Consider the following 19,402-nt stretch of genomic DNA (forward strand, 5'->3'; position numbering starts at 1 on the left):
GGAAGGCTTGTCTGAAATAAAAATAGAAGGCCAGTGGGTGAGCTTGGGGGTATTTCTGGTGCTTTGAGAGGAGCGAATGAACGGCGCTGCCCAAGTTTTTCCAAACGGAGCCCAGAAATGGGAAGACGGGTCAACGGTGTCGTGTCCAAAAGCATGTCTGGTTTCTGCCGACACTGCAGTGTGCGCGGTGCTTGAGGGCTGGAAGTGGGGGTGTGGCTTTTTAAAGCGGGGTGTGTGCCACGCCTCGCTCACACGCTCTCCATGCCTTTCGTCCTGTGCCCTGTCCAAAGTGAGCACCATCCCCAGTGACCCCGTGCCCTTCTCTTCCATCGGTGCAGAGTGGCGGCAGGGCAGGATGGCTCGGATAATACTACAGGATGAAGACGTAACCACAAAGATCGACAATGACTGGAAAAGGCTCAACACCCTAGCCCATTACCAGGTGTGGTTGTCCACTGGGTTTAGCCATAGAGGTATGGCCGAAGAAAGCAGGCGTCTTAGTGTAAGGTTCACTCAGCTTAGATGCTTCATAAGTAGAGAGATGGGCATTGTGGATGGTCCTTGTCATTCATGTTCCTATTGCTGTGGACTGGGATTGAGGGGGAGGCACTAGGCCAGGCTATTCTGAGGCTAAATTATATTTGTGCAAGAGTCTGATAGGCACCGGGGTTAAATATCTTGATAACGCTGGCTTTTGTTTAAAATAAAAAGAAAGCTTCTAGTCCTCAAGGATGAGGAAAGAAGCATGTAAAGGTTAGATACCTGGTGAATGTTAAGCAATCTGACCAGACGTGGTCAAGGAACAGGCTTCAGTGCACAAGTCCTCTCTCAAAGCTACTGCCTTGATGGATAATTTGGCAGGGAGGGGGAGAAGGGACCCAGTAAGGAACATTTGAGGGTGGGGCTGTATCTCATTGGTAGATGGGCAATAGCAATAGGAACATGAAGGTCCCAAGTTCAACCCCCAGCATCTCCAGGTAGGGCTGGAAAAACGCCTGCCTGAAACTCTGGGGAACTGCTGCCAGTCAGTGTCTACACTACTGGACTAGATGGACTCAATACCAGGCAGCTTCCTGTGTTCCTGTTTGCTGCATTTTGTATCTGACTCAGGTGAATGGTCTGACAAGCTGAGTTGTGGCCTCCCATCATGATAGCAGACAGTTCCAGAGGTTTGATTAAGGCCTTGGCCTTTAAGAAGAGGAGCCACTTCTAACCAGTCCAAGTTGTCTTTAACAAACTTAAGCACTTGGAGCCATTCTTGCATCTAATAGTGTGAGAAATCCATTATACGCTCTGGGTGCATACTGGAGTTTACTTAATGTAGATTAATGATCTATTAACACACTTTAATTATACTTCTGTAAGTCCCAGGCAGGGCAGTTGTGGGTTTCTCCTACACTTTTCAGTGTAAGTTGATGGATGGGTGTGATTCTAAATGGTATTAGTTGTGAATATAGAACCAGGGGGAGGAAAAAAGGGGGGAGTTAGAGAAATGCCCCTCTTCTTGACGAGGTCTGGGAGAATCCGCATGCTAGCCTTGCATTGTATTTTACCCTGGATCTGGCCTCTGCAAAAAATTGGGATGAAAATGCCGCAAGACTGTAACAGCCCCAAATAAATCTAGCTGTCATTCTGGACTGAACAGGAAAGCTTTAAAAACAACAATGAAGAACAAATAAATTACTGTTGGGCTGGACTTTGAGGGAGATAAAACTCTGGCCAAACCAGGGTTTAATTGGGTTGAATAGGCCCAAGACATGGGAATGGCTCTTTCCTGATGGAGAAGAATGGGCATGTTGACTTGAGACCTTAATCCAGCCTCTTGAGCTTGCATATTCACCCTGAGCCAGAGCATGGTCTGTCTTGTCAGGCTTTCTGGAAGGCTCTGGGAAACCACTGAACAGGCAATTAAATTCAACTTGTGGTACCATATTTCTTCAATTCTAAGACACACTTTCCCCCCCATATAAACATCTCTAAAAATGAGGTGCGTCTTAGAATCGCGGGTGTGTCTTAGGTTTTTTTCTCTCCTGTTGGTGGTACTGAATTAGCATGCGTCTTACAATCGATGGCGTCTTACAATTGAAGAAATACGGTAGTTTGGGGATCAGTGCTTATTGGGATGAGAGGTGCAGGGGTTGTGGATCAAAAAAAGTTTCTTCAGTCTTAATGTTGGTAATATATCCCTATAGGTGACAGATGGGTCTTCTGTGGCACTGGTGCCCAAACAAAACTCCGCCTACAACATTTCCAACTCCTCCACCTTCACCAAGTCACTCAGCAGATACGGTGAGTAAGTGAGAAAACATCCTTGTCTGGTTGGCTGTCTGGAATTCGTGAACAGTCTAGGGATTAAGAAAGAGAGCCCTCCTAAGTAAGCAAAGGCAGACCGCAAAAGATGCCACGTAGCAATCAATGTGGTGTTTTGAATCAAGCCCGTTCAAATATCTCTGGCATCCATCTTGCGTCAGAAAGTCACCCAAACCCATCTCATCGTTGCTTATTGCAGTCCTTACCAGCTGTGCCACCTTAGGAATTATATTCCTGATTCCCTGTGCCCACTTTGAAACTGGTAACCTGTTTTACCCTATTTTAGTTATATCTGTAAAATGTGTATTTGTTTCACTGAGGTCTCCTAGTTGAAGTCCTCGGCAAGAGTAAAGTTCTTTGCTAGTTGATGAAGATAAATACAATATTTATTGTAGGACAGTAGCTGTAAGCCCCTTTAGATTATTACTTTGCTGGGAAAATTTAAGCATTTATTTAAGAAGTATTTTAGGAGACTGTTTCATAACACATTTTGATAGAAATTAGAGAAAATTGGGTTTTTTTAAAAAAAAGAAGAAGAAGAAAAAGTGAGCTTGTTACAATGACTTTGTTTTGAACATGGTCCAGGGATTTCCAGATTTTGCAGGCACTGGAGATGTCTCGCTTGGGGAAGGAATCGAAATATATTTTGTTTGAAGGAGTTCCCTTTCCATGCCCCCTTTAAAAGCCAAAGGCAGCCAATGAAAGCAAGCCAAGAATGCAGAGCACAGAAAGATTTGCATGTGTGATTGAAAGTCTTTGATACAAATGGCACACCAGGTTGAAGCCATATATGGGCATGCATGCGGTATTTGGAAAAGCATGGCAGGCATGATCCATGCTGTCCTGACTGTAGGCAGACCTAGTCCCTTCCTTGGCTACTTAGGATTAGGGTGAACCCTGCCAATGGTATGAGCTGGCCTTAGACTCTCACTCACAGGTCATCAGGCCTGTAGATCCTTTGGCAGTTAGTGGTCCTCTTGCTATATAGAGCCACCCAGTTTTTGTCGACAGATTCTCAAGGGTAGCCCAACGCATATCCTACACTCTCAAGGGTATGACAGGCCATGCTGCCAGCTAAGTAAAGTGGAGGGAGGACAGCTGAGGCCAAGAGGCAGTGAAGGAGGGAGAGGCAGTTCCCATTGCATGTGGTTTCCTCACAGAGAGTATGCTCCGGACAGCCAGCAGCCCCGACAGCCTCCGTTCCCGCACCCCCATGATCACTCCTGACCTGGAGAGCGGCACCAAGCTATGGCACCTGGTGAAGAATCATGACCACATGGACCAACGAGAAGGGGATCGTGGCAGCAAGATGGTCTCGGAAATCTACTTGACCCGCCTGCTAGCTACCAAGGTAAATCAGAATGGGAGGGAGGAAGGCTTCCTAGAAGCATTCTGAGGTTTAGCTAAGAGTACAGATTGCCAATTCCTCCTAGAATCTGGTGTGTGTGTGTTCAATCCTCATGCCATGCTGTCAACTTTTGTCGTGTCCACTCTTGCTTTTATAAATCAGCAGAGTATACAGAGGCAGCGATGTTCTCCTGTCACCTTGACACTTTCCCCCCTGCCCTATGTCATTGTTTTAGATTACAATTAAAAGAAGAAAACTCTGTTGCTATACATTCCTGGATTTGTTCTGACCTTGTATGGCAAGGCTGGGGCATCTGAGGCCCTCCTGGTGTTGTTGGACTACAGTCCCCATCACCCTCGACTTTTGAACTAAGCTGGGTGGGGCCGATGGGAGTTGGAATCCAACGACGTCTGGTCGGCCACAGGTTCCCCATCCCTGTTTTATGGTGCTTATAAAAATGCTCAGTCCAGAACATTTCCCCAGCTCATTGGTAATAATCCCAGTCAGTGCTACCACACCCCTGCCAAGAAGTGCTGCATCAAGGAACTTGTGTTGCGTGGTGGTTGAGCCGGCCTTGGTGACAGCATGATCCCAGGTCCTTCTGCCTCTCAAGATACGTTGAGCGGCCTGGCTCCTTTCCTTTCATCTCTTCACCTACTAACTAAGCACATCTGGCCTCCAGAACAGCTGCAAAGATTGGTTTTCCATTCTAGCTGTTGATGAAGCAAAATTGAATCCCAGCCTCCGGTTGCTGCAATCACTGATTTCCCCTGTGCTCATTGTTCATACGCTTGATAGACGCCCTCATTTTACCAGTACTCTGCATCAGCAAAAGCCGAGGCAAAGGGAGCATTAAAAGTCCATTGGCTTTAGGACACAAATACTGAGCTACTCCCAATGTGTAATTGCTACACAAGTACCTGATGTAAATCAAATGGTCAATAATATACAACAGCAAACAAAGATAGCATTGTCAAAATACTGAGGACTGAAAAATCCCACATTAATTGCAGGAGATGGCGTGCAAATGGCAATGCTGAATCTCTCACCTACTTTATATCCAAACCAAATAATAGATTGCAGTAATCTGCCAGAGCTATTAATTCTCTCACTGGAGGTTGGCTGCTGTGTCGTCGTTGCTTAATTCAGTACAGTTTTAGCACAAACCTGGGATATTCTGACAAGTGGTGAGCAGCAGCGCTTAGCTGGATTTGATTTCCTTTTGAAAGGCAGGCTTATTGGTGGTTTGTAATATTTTTGTTTATTGACAAATACCCAGGGGTTGAGCATAGGTGAAGGCACAACGTAAACACTCCCATCACACAGCCATAGTCTACTGCTCCCACATCAGAAATCTAGGAAGACAGCCAGCACCCCAAGATGCTTGCAGAGCCTAAACTCAGCTCTCTGTATCTCTTCTTCTCGCACTCAAACTGCAGTTTCTGTTCACAAACACACACCTGGATTACCTCATCCTTAGTTGAGAGATGGGGGAGAGGAAGGCATCCAAATTGGCCATCTATTTGAATGGCTTTAAAAAGGGGTTGGATAAATTCCTGGAAGAGAAGGCTATCAATGGCTACTAGTCCTGGTGGCTATGTGCGACCTCCAGTAGCAGAGGCAGTAAGCCGATGTACACCAGTTACTGGGGAACATGGGTAGGAGGGTGCTGTTGCACTCATGTCCTGCTTTGTTGGTTCCTGGTCAACAGCTGGTTGACCATTGTGTGAACAGAGTGCTGGACTAGATGAAGCCTTGGACTGATCCAGCATGGCTCTTCTTATGTTCTTTCATGTGCTTCCTAACCATTCAAAAGGCCAGGTATTGAGAGCAAGCAGAGATTCCTCCCTAACAAAAGGGAAGTGCTTGGCACCTTCCTTAGGAATATTAAGGCAGTCTCCAACTCAGTTAACCCTCTTCTGTTCAGTTCCCACCCACCCACCATCAGTCTTACACCAGTATTGTAGCTTCATATTTTTAATGCATTTCATACTTCAGTAGCCATTTTCTATATGGGATGACAAATGGCAGCACTGTGTGTTTATCTTTCCTAGCAAGAAATTGAGCCCTTCAGCAAGCCAAGCATGGAATTCATCTGAGAAAGAACGATCTTGTGATTTCATACAAACACTGAGCTAGAAATATCAAAAGATTAGGATTATTCTCTTGTCTACTTTCCACGCCTGTAAAATTATAGTATTTCACCCTTACATTTGGACTGTTGAATTGAAGATTTGTGTATGGTTGACATGGCACATGAACCAGCTTGGATGGAAGGATGCAAGGAAGACAAGTCCAGTTTTATCAGCCCAAATTCTGATATGCTCGTGGCAAAATGGTTCCACTCCATGACCCCCTGCTACTGCTGAATCTACTTTATGGTTGTTTGTTGTGATGTCCTGAATTACAAATGAAACATACATCCTAGAGCGTTTAATTCCTTGTTGTCCAACGTGTGAATCAGTCTTTTATGGTACTTCAATCTTATACAAATAGTTCTGGATTGGAGACCACCTGGACAATCCATGTAGAGTACCTTGTGTTCCATGGTGAGATATAAATGTATTAATCTAGTAAGTCCAATAACAGGTGTCTTTTCTAGTTATGGAAGGGTGATGAGACCTCTTCACAAGACAACCTTAATTGTCCTGCACAATCCAACAAAGGCTGGTATGGTTCTGTTGTTTCCACTGGTGGCACTTCTGTTCCTTGTTTCAAAGTGTGAACGTCCTGTCCTGTGTGTAATATCAGTGAGATCTTTAACACTTTTAAATAGGTGACACCTTCATTCTAGTGCAGGTGTTCTGTTCATATGCATGATGTATTAAGTAGTGCTGAGCAAATATCCTGCCATTTTGTCTGTCTAGGGGACCTTGCAGAAGTTTGTTGATGACCTGTTTGAGACCATCTTCAGCACGGCCCACCGAGGGAGTGCCTTGCCTCTGGCCATCAAGTACATGTTTGACTTCTTGGATGAACAAGCTGATAAGCACCAGATCAATGACTACGATGTCAGGCACACTTGGAAGAGTAACTGGTAAGAGAGGGGGCTGTCGCTCACTCATAGAGCGCATGTTTTGCAACCAGAAGGTCCAAGGTTCAATCCCTGGCATTTCCAGGTAGGGATGGAAAAAACTCCTGTCTGGAAACTTGGAGAGCCACTACCAGTCAGCCTAGATAGTGCTGAGCTAGATGGGCTAATGGCCTGGCTCAGCATTAGACAGCATCCTATGCAATCTGTGGTCGGTGGGTGAACATTGGGACACAACTATTAGGAAGCTGTCATGTTCAGAGAGATATCAATTTTATTCCAACTAATGGATGGCTTCAGAAACCTTTCCATAGGAAACCTGGGTTTGCACCATCCTTCTTCAGAAAATCGCTGTTTTCTAGGTTAAACGAAGCCTCGTATATATATTTATTATATAAGGGTTTTATATAGATTATCAGAGCTAAACGGTCATGTTTTTTGTGCCTTAATCCTATGGCAGTACTGTCAAGGGAGTTGCCCCCCTCCCGCTGACTATTGAGCATATAGTCTTCCTAAACCACAGAAGGTAATCTTATATAACCAGTTCTGCTTGTGATGGTGAAGTTGCTCCAACCTTTACCTTAGATGGTGGGGAAGTTCTTCCCATTGGGATGCCATTTTGTATCACCTTAAATAGCCATACTCTGCCTTGCCATCCGTTTGGACTAAAGCGTAGGGGGGATTTGGGTGCTCAGAGCGTAGTGCAGTACGGTGAGCGCTCTGTTTCGCATAGGGCTTCATGTCTCTGTGCTCTTCTCTTCTGCTGCCTTGCCAGTTTCACCTCTCAGATCCTCTCACCATTACTGGGGATAGGAACATACATTCTCATCTCTGGCATTTGTTAAATGGCAGCCAAATTGCTTTTGTATAGTTCAGTAACTGTTGGTAATTAGCAGGGCAGAAAAAGAAAGATTTTTAAATGGAGATATGAGAGCTAGGAAACACTTGGAACTCGGCTTCCTATATTAAAAGAAGTGGCCCTGGGAGGGAAAAGCAGGATTCAGGGCAGAATCCCAAAGATGTCGGTACTGCAGTTCCACTGAGCCTGGGGAGGCAGGCAGGCTCCTGCATACTAATGCTCAGGCTACCCGTACACTGCGCTCAGCATCCAAGATCCTCCTCCGGGTGCCTACTCTGCCTACTCTGAGGGAAGCTAGGAGGACGGCAACAAGAGAGAGGGCCTTTTCTGTGGTGGCCCCCCAACTGTGGAACAATCTCCCTGATGAGGCCTGCCTGGCGCCGACGTTGTTATCTTTTCAGCGCCAAGTCAAGACTTTTCTCTTCTCCCAAGCATTTAGCAATATGTAATTGGCCTGGTTTGTTTTTGTGATTTAAAACTTTTGTATATTGTTTTTAAGTGTTTTTATCCTATGTAAGCTGCCCAAAGTACGTCAGCTATGGGGCAGTATACAAATGTAATAAATTATTATTATTATTATTATTATTATTATTATTATTATTATTATTTCAGGATGCTAACTCAATGCACAGAGTTAGACTCATGAGATCATTCCCAGAAATTAAAATATGTGTGCATGCCCAGCCCCCGTGTTATAAAGATCATGGGGGGCGGGGGCGGGGGCAAGCATTTCGTGTTTGAGGAGAATATATTTGTGGGAACCAGGGCCTAATTTTCACTGAGATGGCAAACCTGTGTTTGAACTATGCCACTTCAGACTGTAGGTGCAGGCTCATGAATCATTGGCACAGGGGCAGAGCTCTGAAACGTGGTTATGGTGACACATTGTGGGTGAACAGTTTGCGGTTCCCCATCACTTTCCCTTTTGCCAGCAGTTATGAATTCAAGGGAGAAGGAAAGTGTTGAGGTCAGGCTCATGTGAAAGAGGAAATGAGTGTCCTATGGAAACTGCCCCCCCCCCTCGTGCCACATGGACTTTGAAGGGCTCTCTGCCAGTTGGCTTAGTCAAAAGAAACCCTAATTCTAGGTAGGAACGGGTTGTTGTTGTTGTTGTTGTTGTTGTTGTTGTTGTTGTTGTTGTTATTATTATTATTATTATTATTATTTTATATAGCACCATCAGTATACATGGTGCTGTACAGAATAAAACAATAAAATAGCAAAATAGCAAAACCCTGCCGCATAGGCTTACATCCTAAGGAGTTTTCCTTTCTTTTAGCAATGGTTCCAGTTCTTTTGAAAAGTTGATTTCACACTTCTAGAGCGTCAGGGTGGCCAACTTGTGGCCCTCCAGATGTTTCAGCCTACAACTCCCATCAGCCCTAGCCAGCGTAGGCAATGTTGAAGGATGATGGGAGTTGAAGGCCAAAACATTGTGAGGGCCATAAATTGCAAGCCCTGTTCTAGAGAGCTGATAGTGGCATTTATGAGCATGCTAGTTTTGTGTGGTAAATGTCAGAAACTTGGTAAATGCTGACATTTTACCAGTAATTCTTAAGAATTACAGATGCCATTTGCTGTGGCCTGATTCAACACAAGTCTGATGACATAAACATTTTTGGTATTCCCTGCTACTTTTCAAATACCAACTACCTTTAATAAATGATCCAATTTAATTGTATAAGGAGAGAAATACCAAGCTGCTGACTCATATTTCACTCTGCCTTGAGATGGAAGTGGCAAGGCAGGACAGAAAAGCTGTTAAACCATGTTCCAAATTATTACCATCTATGGAGATCTGGAGAGAATATCTGGCCCATTTTCTGGGATTCTGACCAGCTAAAGGTTATTGTCAGGGGCCCTGTTGGCAGTTATTAAGAGTGTGTTTCCCCAGCCTGACTTTCTCTTTTCTTTTCCTCTACAGTCTACCTCTGCGTTTTTGGGTGAATGTGATTAAGAACCCCCAGTTTGTGTTTGACATTCACAAGAACAGTATTACTGATGCTTGCCTATCAGTGGTGGCTCAGACATTCATGGACTCCTGCTCAACTTCTGAGCACAAGCTAGGGAAAGACTCTCCCTCCAATAAACTACTGTACGCCAAGGACATCCCCAACTATAAGAGCTGGGTAGAAAGGTGAGTGACTTCCGCCACAGAGAGGCGGGATTACAAGATGCAGCTGTAAGCAGTGTGGCTTTTCTACTGTATGCCCTGAATTGCTGGAGAGCTGGGTAAAGGTGGTCACCTGTCAATGAAAGAGCCTTCCAGGTTTGGAGGATGAAGAGATATGGCTAGACAGTGGCAAGCGATGGTTGGTTTTTTCAAAGGAAGTATAATTATTCTCAGTGCCTGCTGAGAATAATAAATAGAGCATAATTGAGAGGGATGGTCAAGTCATGGAGGTAACCATTTATAGTTGGCTGGATCCTGTATAAGCTTCCCACAGATGGAAGCAGGAAGCTTTTGATCCAGTTGAGCTAAACAGTGGAGGACATAGTCTTTATCCATTCCCCCTTTCCCACCAATCCCCCATGACCCCTGAAAATCTGTCACAGAGGCTTTGGGGATTATCCAGGAATAGAGGGGGAGGTGGTGCTCGGAGCTGTAGAAGGAGGGGGCATTGGCAAAAACCTTTCTCCCTCTCTCTCCCCATCCCCCTTTCCACCAGCAAAACTCCATTAAAGGCTGTTCTCCCCAGCAGTATAAAATTCTGGATCCAATGAAAAGAGGAGAGTAGCAGAGAAAAATCTCTTGCCAATGGAACTTGCAATCTGAATTAGAGCAACATGTCGTGTTGGGTGAGATGGACAGGGTTTGCCCTTCAGAGATGTTACCAAGGCAATTTTGATTGACTTTTTAAAAGCATGTTTGTCTTGTTAATTATTATTATTATTATTATTATTTAAAAAGTATAAGAATTAAAAATGCTTTGCACAGTGGATAGTCTTACTCACTGGAGCAATCACTTCTGTGAAAGATCTGTCTGTCGCTGCCATCACTACAGAATTGATGTACCGGACAAAACCATGAAGTCTTTTCACTCCAGCTGACAAAGAGGGAGAATTTGACAGAGGAACACTGTAAAAAAAGGAAGGAACTCTTAGTTCTCCCACCAGGCTGTTTGCACCCTGAGCAATGAGAAATAGTTTTCTTGAGCTTTTAGCCCTGGTGGAAAATGTGTAAAAAATGAGTGGGACCCTGTTAAATAGTTTGGGTCAAAGAAAGATCCTCTTTTCCTTTTTTTGCTGGATGCTTTGCATGGGCTTTGAAAAGCGAGCTAAGGCAGAAGCTTAATTTTCCCAGACCTGCCATATCTTACTGAATGTCTGGATTATCAGGATTAGGGGGTGCAATTTGTTAATAGGTTTCCTAGGGAACTGAGAAGGGTGCTGTCCTCATCTTCCTGCCCCAGTCATAAAATGGATAGAAGATGTTTCAGCCCATGAAAAGTGAAAATGAAGCATCCAGGTAGCCTGCATCCAATCTGACATTCTGCGGAGTTTGTTGTTGTTTATTCGTTCAGTCGCTTCCGACTCTTCGTGACTTCATGGACCAGCCCACGCCAGAGCTTTCTGTCGGCCGTTGCCACCCCTAGCTCCCCCAAGGTCAAGTCTGTCACCTCCAGAATATCATCCATCCATCTTGCCCTTGGTCGGCCCCTCTTCCTTTTGCCTTCCACTTTCCCTAGCATCAGCCTCTTCTCCAGGGTATCCTGTCTTCTCATTATGTGGCCAAAGTACTTCAGTTTTGCCTTTAATACCATTCCCTCAAGTGAGCAGTCTGGCTTTATTTCCTGGAGTATGGACTGGTTTGATCTTCTTGCAGTCCAAGGCACTCTCAGAATTTTCCTCCAACACCACAGTTCAAAAGCATCTATCTTCCTTCGCTCAGCCTTCCTTATGGTCCAGCTCTCGCAGCCATAGGTTACTACGGGGAATACCATTGCTTTAACTATGCGGACCTTTGTTGTCAGTGTGGTGTCTCTGCTCTTAACTATTTTATCAAGGTTTGTCATTGCTCTCCTCCCAAGAAGTAAACGTCTTCTGATTTCCTGGCTGCAGTCAGCGTCTGCAGTAATCTTTGCGCCCAGAAATACAAAGTCTGTCACTGCCTCCACGTTTTCTCCCTCTATTTGCCAGTTATCAATCAAGCTGGTTGCCATAATCTTGGTTTTTTTGAGGTTTAACTGCAACCCAGCTTTTGCATTTTCTTCTTTCACCTTCGTCATAAGGCTCCTCAGCTCCTCCTCGCTTTCAGCCATCAGTGTAGTGTCATCTGCATATCTGAGATTGTTAATGTTTCTTCCTGCGATTTTAACTCCAGCCTTGGATTCGTCAAGCCCAGCACGTCGCATGATGTGTTCTGCATACAAGTTGAATAGGTAAGGTGAGAGTATACAACCCTGCTGTACTCCTTTCCCAATCTTAAACCAGTCCGTTGTTCCGTGGTCTGTTCTTACCATTGCTACTTGTTCGTTATACAGATTCCTTAGGAGGCAGACAAGATGACTTGGTATCCCCATACCACTAAGAACTTGCCACAGTTTGTTATGATCCACACAGTCAAAGGCTTTAGAATAGTCAATAAAACAGAAATAGATGTTTTTCTGGAACTCCCTGGCTTTCTCCATTATCCAGCGGATATTGGCAATTTGGTCTCTAGTTCCTCTGCCTTTTCTTATCCCAGCTTGTACATCTGGCAGTTCTCGCTCCATGAATTGCTGGAGTCTACCTTGCAGGATCTTGAGCATTACCTTGCTGGCATGTGAAATAAGTGCCACTGTCCGATAGTTTGAACATTCTTTAGTGTTTCCCTTTTTTGGTATGGGGATATAAGTTGATTTTTTCCAGTCTGATGGCCATTCTTGTGTTTTCCAAATTTGCTGGCATATGGCATGCATCACCTTGACAGCATCATCTTGCAATATTTTAAACAGTTCAGCTGGGATACCGTCGTCTCCTGCTGCCTTGTTATTAGCAATGCTTCTTAAGGTCCATTCAACTTCACTCTTCAGGATGTCTGGCTCGAACTCACTGACCACACTGTCTGAGCTATCCCCGATATTATTATCCTTCCTATACAGATCTTCTGTATATTCTTGCCACCTTTTCTTGATCTCTTCTGTTTCTGTTAGGTCCTTGCCATCTTCGTTTTTGATCATACCCATTTTTGCCTGGAATTTACCTCCAATGTTTCTAATTTTCTGGAAAAGGTCCCTTGTCCTTCCTATTCTATTCCACTTCCGCGCATTGCTTGTTTCAAAATAATTCCTTATCTCTTCTGGCTAACCTCTGGAATTTTGCATTTAATTGGGCATATCTCCCCCTATCACTGTTGCCTTTTGCTTTCCTTCTTTCTTGGGCTACTTCCAGTGTCTCAGCAGACAGCCATCTTGCCTTCTTGGTTTTCTTTTTCTTTGGGATGTTTTTTGTTGCCACCTCTTGGACAATGTTGTGAACTTCTGTCCATAGTTCTTCCGAGACCCTATCTACTAAATCTAGTCCCTTAAATCTATTCTTCACTTCCACTGCATATTCATTAGGAATATTAGTGAGCTCATATCTAACTGATCTGTGGGTCTTCCCTATTCTCTTTAGTTTGATTCTAAATTGTGCAATAAGAAGTTCGTGATCTGAACTACAGTCAGCTCCAGGTCTTGTTTTTACTGTCTGTATAGATGTCCGCCACCTTTGGCTGCAAAGGATGTAGTCAATCTGATTTCGGTGTCGGCCATCTGGTGAAGTCCATGTATAAAGCCTTCTTTTAGGTTGTTGGAAGAGAGTGTTTGTTATGCACAGTGAGTTGTCCTGGCAAAATTCTATCAGCCTGTGTCCCGCTTCATTTTGTTCTCCTAGACCATGTTTACCTGTAATTCCAGGTGTCATTTGACTACCTACCTTGGCGTTCCAGTCTCCTGTAACAAAAATAACATCTCTTTTTGGTGTATTATCCAGTAGGTGCTGCAGATCCGCCCACCATAGTCAGCAGTCCTCTGCTAGAAACTGTGTACTACATCTGTCCCCCCTTTTCGGGAAAATGAGGCGGAATTCTTGACTCTGTGGTCTTGGGTGGGAATTGCCCTCTCAGCATTATCCCTCAGCAGAAATGATGTCTACAGGGGAGGGGAGGGGTTTGGTATTCAGCTTTTGGGGCACTGCTGCCTGCCCCCACCCAGGTGTCTGACTCAGTACTGCTCACCTTAATGTGATTTGAGGGATGATGATGATGATGATGATGATGGCGTCTCCAATTATTGCTGTACCATGGCGTCGATTCAAACTGTTCCTTGAATACAGCATCTTTGTGATGGTGAGAAATAAAGGGCATTGCATTCAGGATTATTTTGCTTAAAAGCCCTGCTCATTCATTCTAATGTGTGACGGACACATGGCCAGAGCCTTTTGGCTCCTGTTGTGTGACAGGGTGACTGTGTGTGTCCCCTTTCCTTCCCAGCTGGGGCGAGGCCATTGCTTGTGCTCTCTTGGTCTCCCAGCTGTCTTTTCGGTTGCCAGTCTGGATGTCAGCATTAGGAACCTCTTTGCAATGCAGGGTTTTACAATTGCAGCTTCTCATGCCGGTCTGTTTTTGTGGTGTTTACTGCTATTTACCTAGCTAGCTATTTTTGTCATTAGCTGACGGTTGCACTTTATGCTGGCATTTTTTAGCTAGCGTTCCCCTCAGGATCTCTCCCACGAGGCCAACCAACGTAGGAGTCTTTAAAAATGTGAAACTTCGGATATTCACTTTCTGGGAGCTGATGTAGTCATTAGTGTAAATGGTTATAAAATGTTTTATCGATGCGAAATATTATCATTACTGTTGTTATCATGGAAGAACTACATGATAAATGTACAGTAAAAATACACCCTCCGGAAAGTCTCCCCCTTCACTTCTCAGCTGAGAGGAGCCCTGCTCCAACCTCAGAGGAGTGCCCACCACAGACCTGCTGTTCAGCTCATGCCTCCATCAAGAGAGCCTAGCCCAGGACTGGGAATGTGTGGCCCTCCAGAGGCTATTGGACTGCAGCTCACATCAGCCAGCACAGCCAATGGTGAGGCAGCCCTAGCATAGCCCAGCACAAATGGTGACCCACAGCAAGTAACTGCTTTGGTTCCAACTGTACTGCAAAAACTGCATTGAAAAATACTCCTCACTTTATTCCATATGCCTTTTCCCTCAACATTCATAAAGATGTTGATCAGATTTAGAAGGTTCTGTATTGTCCTTCCTCCATGGAACTTAGGATTCTCACCACCACCACCCACACACACTTTTTTTAAACTTCACAACAGCCTTAGGCAGAGAGAGAGAGAGACTATCCAAAGATCAAGGATTGCCCAGGACAGAGCAGGGATCTGAATCCTAGTCTCCCCATTCATAAGAACAGCCCTGCTGGATCAGACCAAGGGTCCAACTAGACCAGCACTCTATCCACACAGTGGCCAACCACTGGAGCCCACAAGCAGGACACCGTGCAACAGTCCAAGTCCAAAGCTCAACTACTCCACAGTAGCTTTCGATTAGGTACCATCCAGGGTTTTCCAAAATGCAGTTATGGGGACACCCAGTGATACCTCATCTGTGGACAGACCGATGTCTCTTTTCCAGCCACATCAGTTCTCACAGGTAATAACTACTACAGAACAGAAACATCCTGCATCCTCGGTCTGCTGTGGACTCTCGGTATTGGTCCTGTGCCTTTGTCTGATGCTTGTAGGGAGTGTTAGTTCATCTGGTCCCTCCAAATACCCAGTTCTCGTGGTCTCTTACAAACTCAGCTAACCATCATGTCTCCCTCAACTAATCCACCAAACCCTCTTATGAATGAAAATGAATGCAAAGGTTTCTGTGACGAGCAATAGAATATTCTATTTACTGTGATTTTGTGATGGAAATCAGAAGGAATATCATTTGGCATAGGAGTGGAAAACCACGGAATCTGATCTCATTCACATGGTACCCAGTTGCTTCAATCTAATAAATAGCTTTCTCGCATTAAATCTGGAGGCTGTGTTGGTTCTGCTTCTGGAAGGGCCCAGGTTTGTCCTCAGGAAGAGCCTCTCCTGCCTCCCATTGAATATTTTTCAATTTTCAACAACGTGATCTGTCTCTCCTGGCTGTAGATATTATGCAGATATTGCTAAAATGCCAGCAATCAGCGACCAAGACATGAGCGCCTACCTGGCGGAGCAGTCACGGTTACACCTGAGCCAGTTCAACAGTATGAGTGCGCTGCATGAGATCTACTCGTACATCACCAAGTACAAGGATGAGGTAAGGGGCAGCAGGGCTTTTAGGTACATCTTTCATGCAACTGTTTACCTCAAAACTCTCTATTCCGTCTTGTAGCCAAAGAGATATATCTCATAAGAAATGCAGGATGAAAACAATTCCTAGTAGGTAGGAGTGGAGATTGTACATTTGTTGCAAAGAAAGTGGGTCCTGAAGTAACTTTCCACTAGATTTTATGTTATACCTTCTACCCAGTGGTACAATAAAGAGCAAAAAAAGGCCCAATCGTATGTGGAAGGAAAGGAGCAGCCTTCACTGAGCTATGAATGATCACTTAAAATACTTAGGAATAAATGTGCTCCTTGCTGTTTGAGAATAGATCCTCCACTGTCAGGCCAAATGTTTAGGAAGGGATGAGTACAAAGTAGGAGGAAGAAATGTTGGGAGTATGGCTGGAATCTGACATAAGAACAAAAGAAGTGCCCTGATGCCGGATCAGACCAAGGGTCCATCTAGTCCAGCACTCTGTTCACACAGTGGCCAACCAGCCATCGGCCAGGGATGAACAAGCAGGACATGGTGCAACAGCACCCTCCCGCCCATGTTCCCCAGCAACTGGTGCACACAGGCATAGCAGTTGCAAGCGAGAGTCAGCATCTCTCACTCCCCCCTAGAGAGCCACTACACTGTTCCTTACCTTGGACACAATAGCATAGTCAGATAAAGAGCACCCAATGGTCAAACATTGCCCTGGGATACCTCCCACACATAGATAGAAGTGCATTTTTAAAGCAGTCCAATAAGCTCCTTGATTTTGTGATGTGTAAAAGCAACAGACACATGGTTAGGGATACATGTTGAGCACTTGCCATGTTTGCTGATTGAAACTTCATGCCGGCATCCACTTGCCAGCTCTCATGGCATTGGCTTCCATTTACTCTCAGTGCAAACATTGGCTTTTGGAACCAGTCTGGGGTTCAGCCTATATCACAGTGAAAAAGTCACCTTTATCTTACAGGAGCACCAGGTCACCTCTGCAGACATTTAGCTAAATTTTGAGTTTCTTGAGATAACAAGAATGTAGGTGGAGCCTTTACAGGGGAGAATCGGGGGTGGGGGAGCTGGGCTCCTCCCTTGGCTGCTAATTCTGCCCTGCAAGTCCACCCCCACCCTCCTCCTGAGGCGTCCTCTCCCCACCCAAAAAGCTGGGCTCTCAAGGTTTTGGAGGACAAGCAGTGGTGGGGGAAGGAGGCAAGAAGGACTTCTGCCAGGGGTGACTGGGAGGTGGGGGAAGGATACATGACCGCTCTCCTGTCCACTGATTTTCCTCTGCTAAAGCATCCCTAACTCCCTGCATTAGCGTGACAAGGTGGGGACACTGTGTTTCCTTCATAACGTTTAGTTCTGTCCTCACATATTTCTGTTACATGCCCAGGATCAGAAAAATTATTATATATATTCATGTTTCCACCCTTCTTCCCTGCGTTGCTATCGGAACTGCTCAAAGTAAACAAACACAGGCCAATCTTTTTAAACAAAGTATCTTTTTCTCTCTCCAAGTAAGAAACAATAATAAAACAAAATAGTAAAAACATCATAGCTAGCGCATATCACAGGTAAATAAGAAAAGGGTGGACTAAATCGCAGAAGAGTACACATATCATTCAATAAATGAGTTAAATAACAAAACAAAAGAAAGAAAACTCCTTAACATGGACCTGCTCCTCGCTGCCTTGTGCAATGAGATCATGAATCCAGTCTGGAAGTATAGAGGCACGAGGAAGAATAGAAGGAAGCCCCTTCTTCTTTAACGGTTCCCCCTATGCTGGCCAATGCCAAAGGGCCCGTGCGCTGGTGGCCTCATGTGCAGTTCAGGGTTGTGGCATGGGGGCGGGGAGTATTCCGCAGTCACAAGAGAGTCACTTCCACCAGCCTGTTAAGTTTTAAGAGTGGTTAAAAACCCATCTGCCATAATTGGCACAAACTCCATAAAGTACTTTTGGAACGCATTCTCCGCAGTCCTTTATGAAAGCAATAAAATGTATCGCTCTAATAAAAATATATGTAATAGGATCACATGGGTTTTATTGCCCATCTGAAACACAATGAGTCCTGGGGGCGGGGGGGGGGGGGAAATGAGGTGTTAGTGCCTTGTGTAAGGTAATAAAAGGTCTTTGTGCAAGAGTTTGCCAAACAACTCTGCATTGTTACCTGGGCAAATACAGAAGTAGGTTCCCTCGAGAGCTGATGGGGAAAATGTCTCTCAGTGGCCCAGTACCTTACATTCATAATTGGGAGGGGAGAGAGAGAAAGAGAGAGAGAGAGAGAGAGAGAGAGAGAGAGAGAGAGAGAGAGAGAGAGAGCTGTCTTGCAGGCAGAAATGGGGGGAAATGGGTGGCTGTAATACGGCACAAAATTTAGGTCTTTAGAAAACTGCCTTGCTGCTCAGCCCTGGATTTGGCGGATTGCTTTGGGACAAGTCACTAGGGTTCAGCCTGCAGTCCATTAGTAGAACAAGCATAAATTATCATATCACTTTCCCTCCCTGCCTGCCTTTTAGGGAGACCATAAAGGTTTAGTTAATTATAAAGTGCTTTGCACATCAGAAATTGATAAACCATTATTTCTGAGTGACACCAGGTTAACATGACAGCTGGATCAAATCTGCTAGTCAGTTAAAACTGGACATTTGGGTTTTTATTTATTAATTAAATTTCTATCCTGCCTTCCCATCAGAAATGGTGTTCAAGGCAGCTAACAATAATAATGTACAAATTAAAATCTTGGTTAAAACATAATGTTAAAAACAAATCAATTAAGAATACTACAAAAGAAGATATAGCCACCAGCACTAACCAGTTAAATCCCCTTCTACAGCAGACCATTTTACACGTGAAGACACAGTTTTCATACCCAAGGGTGGTTTACTGAAATCACAGTTCACGTTGGGCATAATTTCCATAATCACCGTCTGGGCACAGCTTGATGTGCTGTCTGAACCTGGGCGGCATGGCAAATTGGAGGAGGAAACAACCCTGCAATAACCCGTGGGCTACTGTAGGGTTATTGAAGGGTTGTTTTCCCTTCCAACAAGCTGTGCCACCTGGTTTGGATGACACAATAAGCTGCACCTGGGGAGTGATTATGGGTATCGTACCCTGTATGCACCATGATTTAAATGAGCCTTGTTTTGATCATACGAACCAGGTCATTGGCTAGGTCTGTGGCAGCATGCATTTTGCAAAATGTACTTAACCCTGTCCACTGGCAGAGGCCTGGTGTTACTTTGGATGTGCAACTCAACCACCCACCTAGCAGAGTTCCCTCCAAGATGGGATCTTGTTCGCTGACTGCACCTCTGTCTCCTACTGCTGTGCCCTCTACCCCAGCCCCTCTTCCACCCCTATTCTATAACCGATATTGATTGATGAGCACTATGAGTTTTACCAATCTTTCAACCTGCACTGCTCATCATTCTATTTGAAAATTATTAACACTCAGGACTGTTTTCTACATTTTGTTTTTACTCCATAATGAACCCACCTGTCAGTCTCTTGTTAGCTATGCATATTAACAAGGGTTAATTACGTAATACATAATTGCTTCCTCTGTAACAGATAC

General features: G+C 44.7%; 1 protein-coding gene across 2 annotated transcripts in view; it reads left to right on the forward strand.

The window, feature by feature from the left end:
* PLXNA1 (plexin A1) overlaps positions 1–19,402 on the forward strand; it is a 340,506-nt gene that overhangs the window by 311,560 nt on the left and 9,544 nt on the right. Inside the window, exons 26-31 of one of the 2 annotated variants that reach the window (XM_063121369.1) lie at positions 291–442; positions 2,193–2,289; positions 3,471–3,661; positions 6,526–6,695; positions 9,473–9,685; positions 15,673–15,823. In XM_063121369.1, the coding sequence (XP_062977439.1) occupies positions 291–442; positions 2,193–2,289; positions 3,471–3,661; positions 6,526–6,695; positions 9,473–9,685; positions 15,673–15,823 (974 nt within the window). The remainder of the gene's footprint in view (positions 1–290; positions 443–2,192; positions 2,290–3,470; positions 3,662–6,525; positions 6,696–9,472; positions 9,686–15,672; positions 15,824–19,402) is intronic. The other variant, XM_063121370.1, reaches the window with a different exon arrangement.

This window comes from Elgaria multicarinata, chromosome 3 (assembly GCF_023053635.1).
Source record: "Elgaria multicarinata webbii isolate HBS135686 ecotype San Diego chromosome 3, rElgMul1.1.pri, whole genome shotgun sequence".
In the NCBI taxonomy this organism is placed as follows: Eukaryota; Metazoa; Chordata; class Lepidosauria; order Squamata; family Anguidae; genus Elgaria; species Elgaria multicarinata.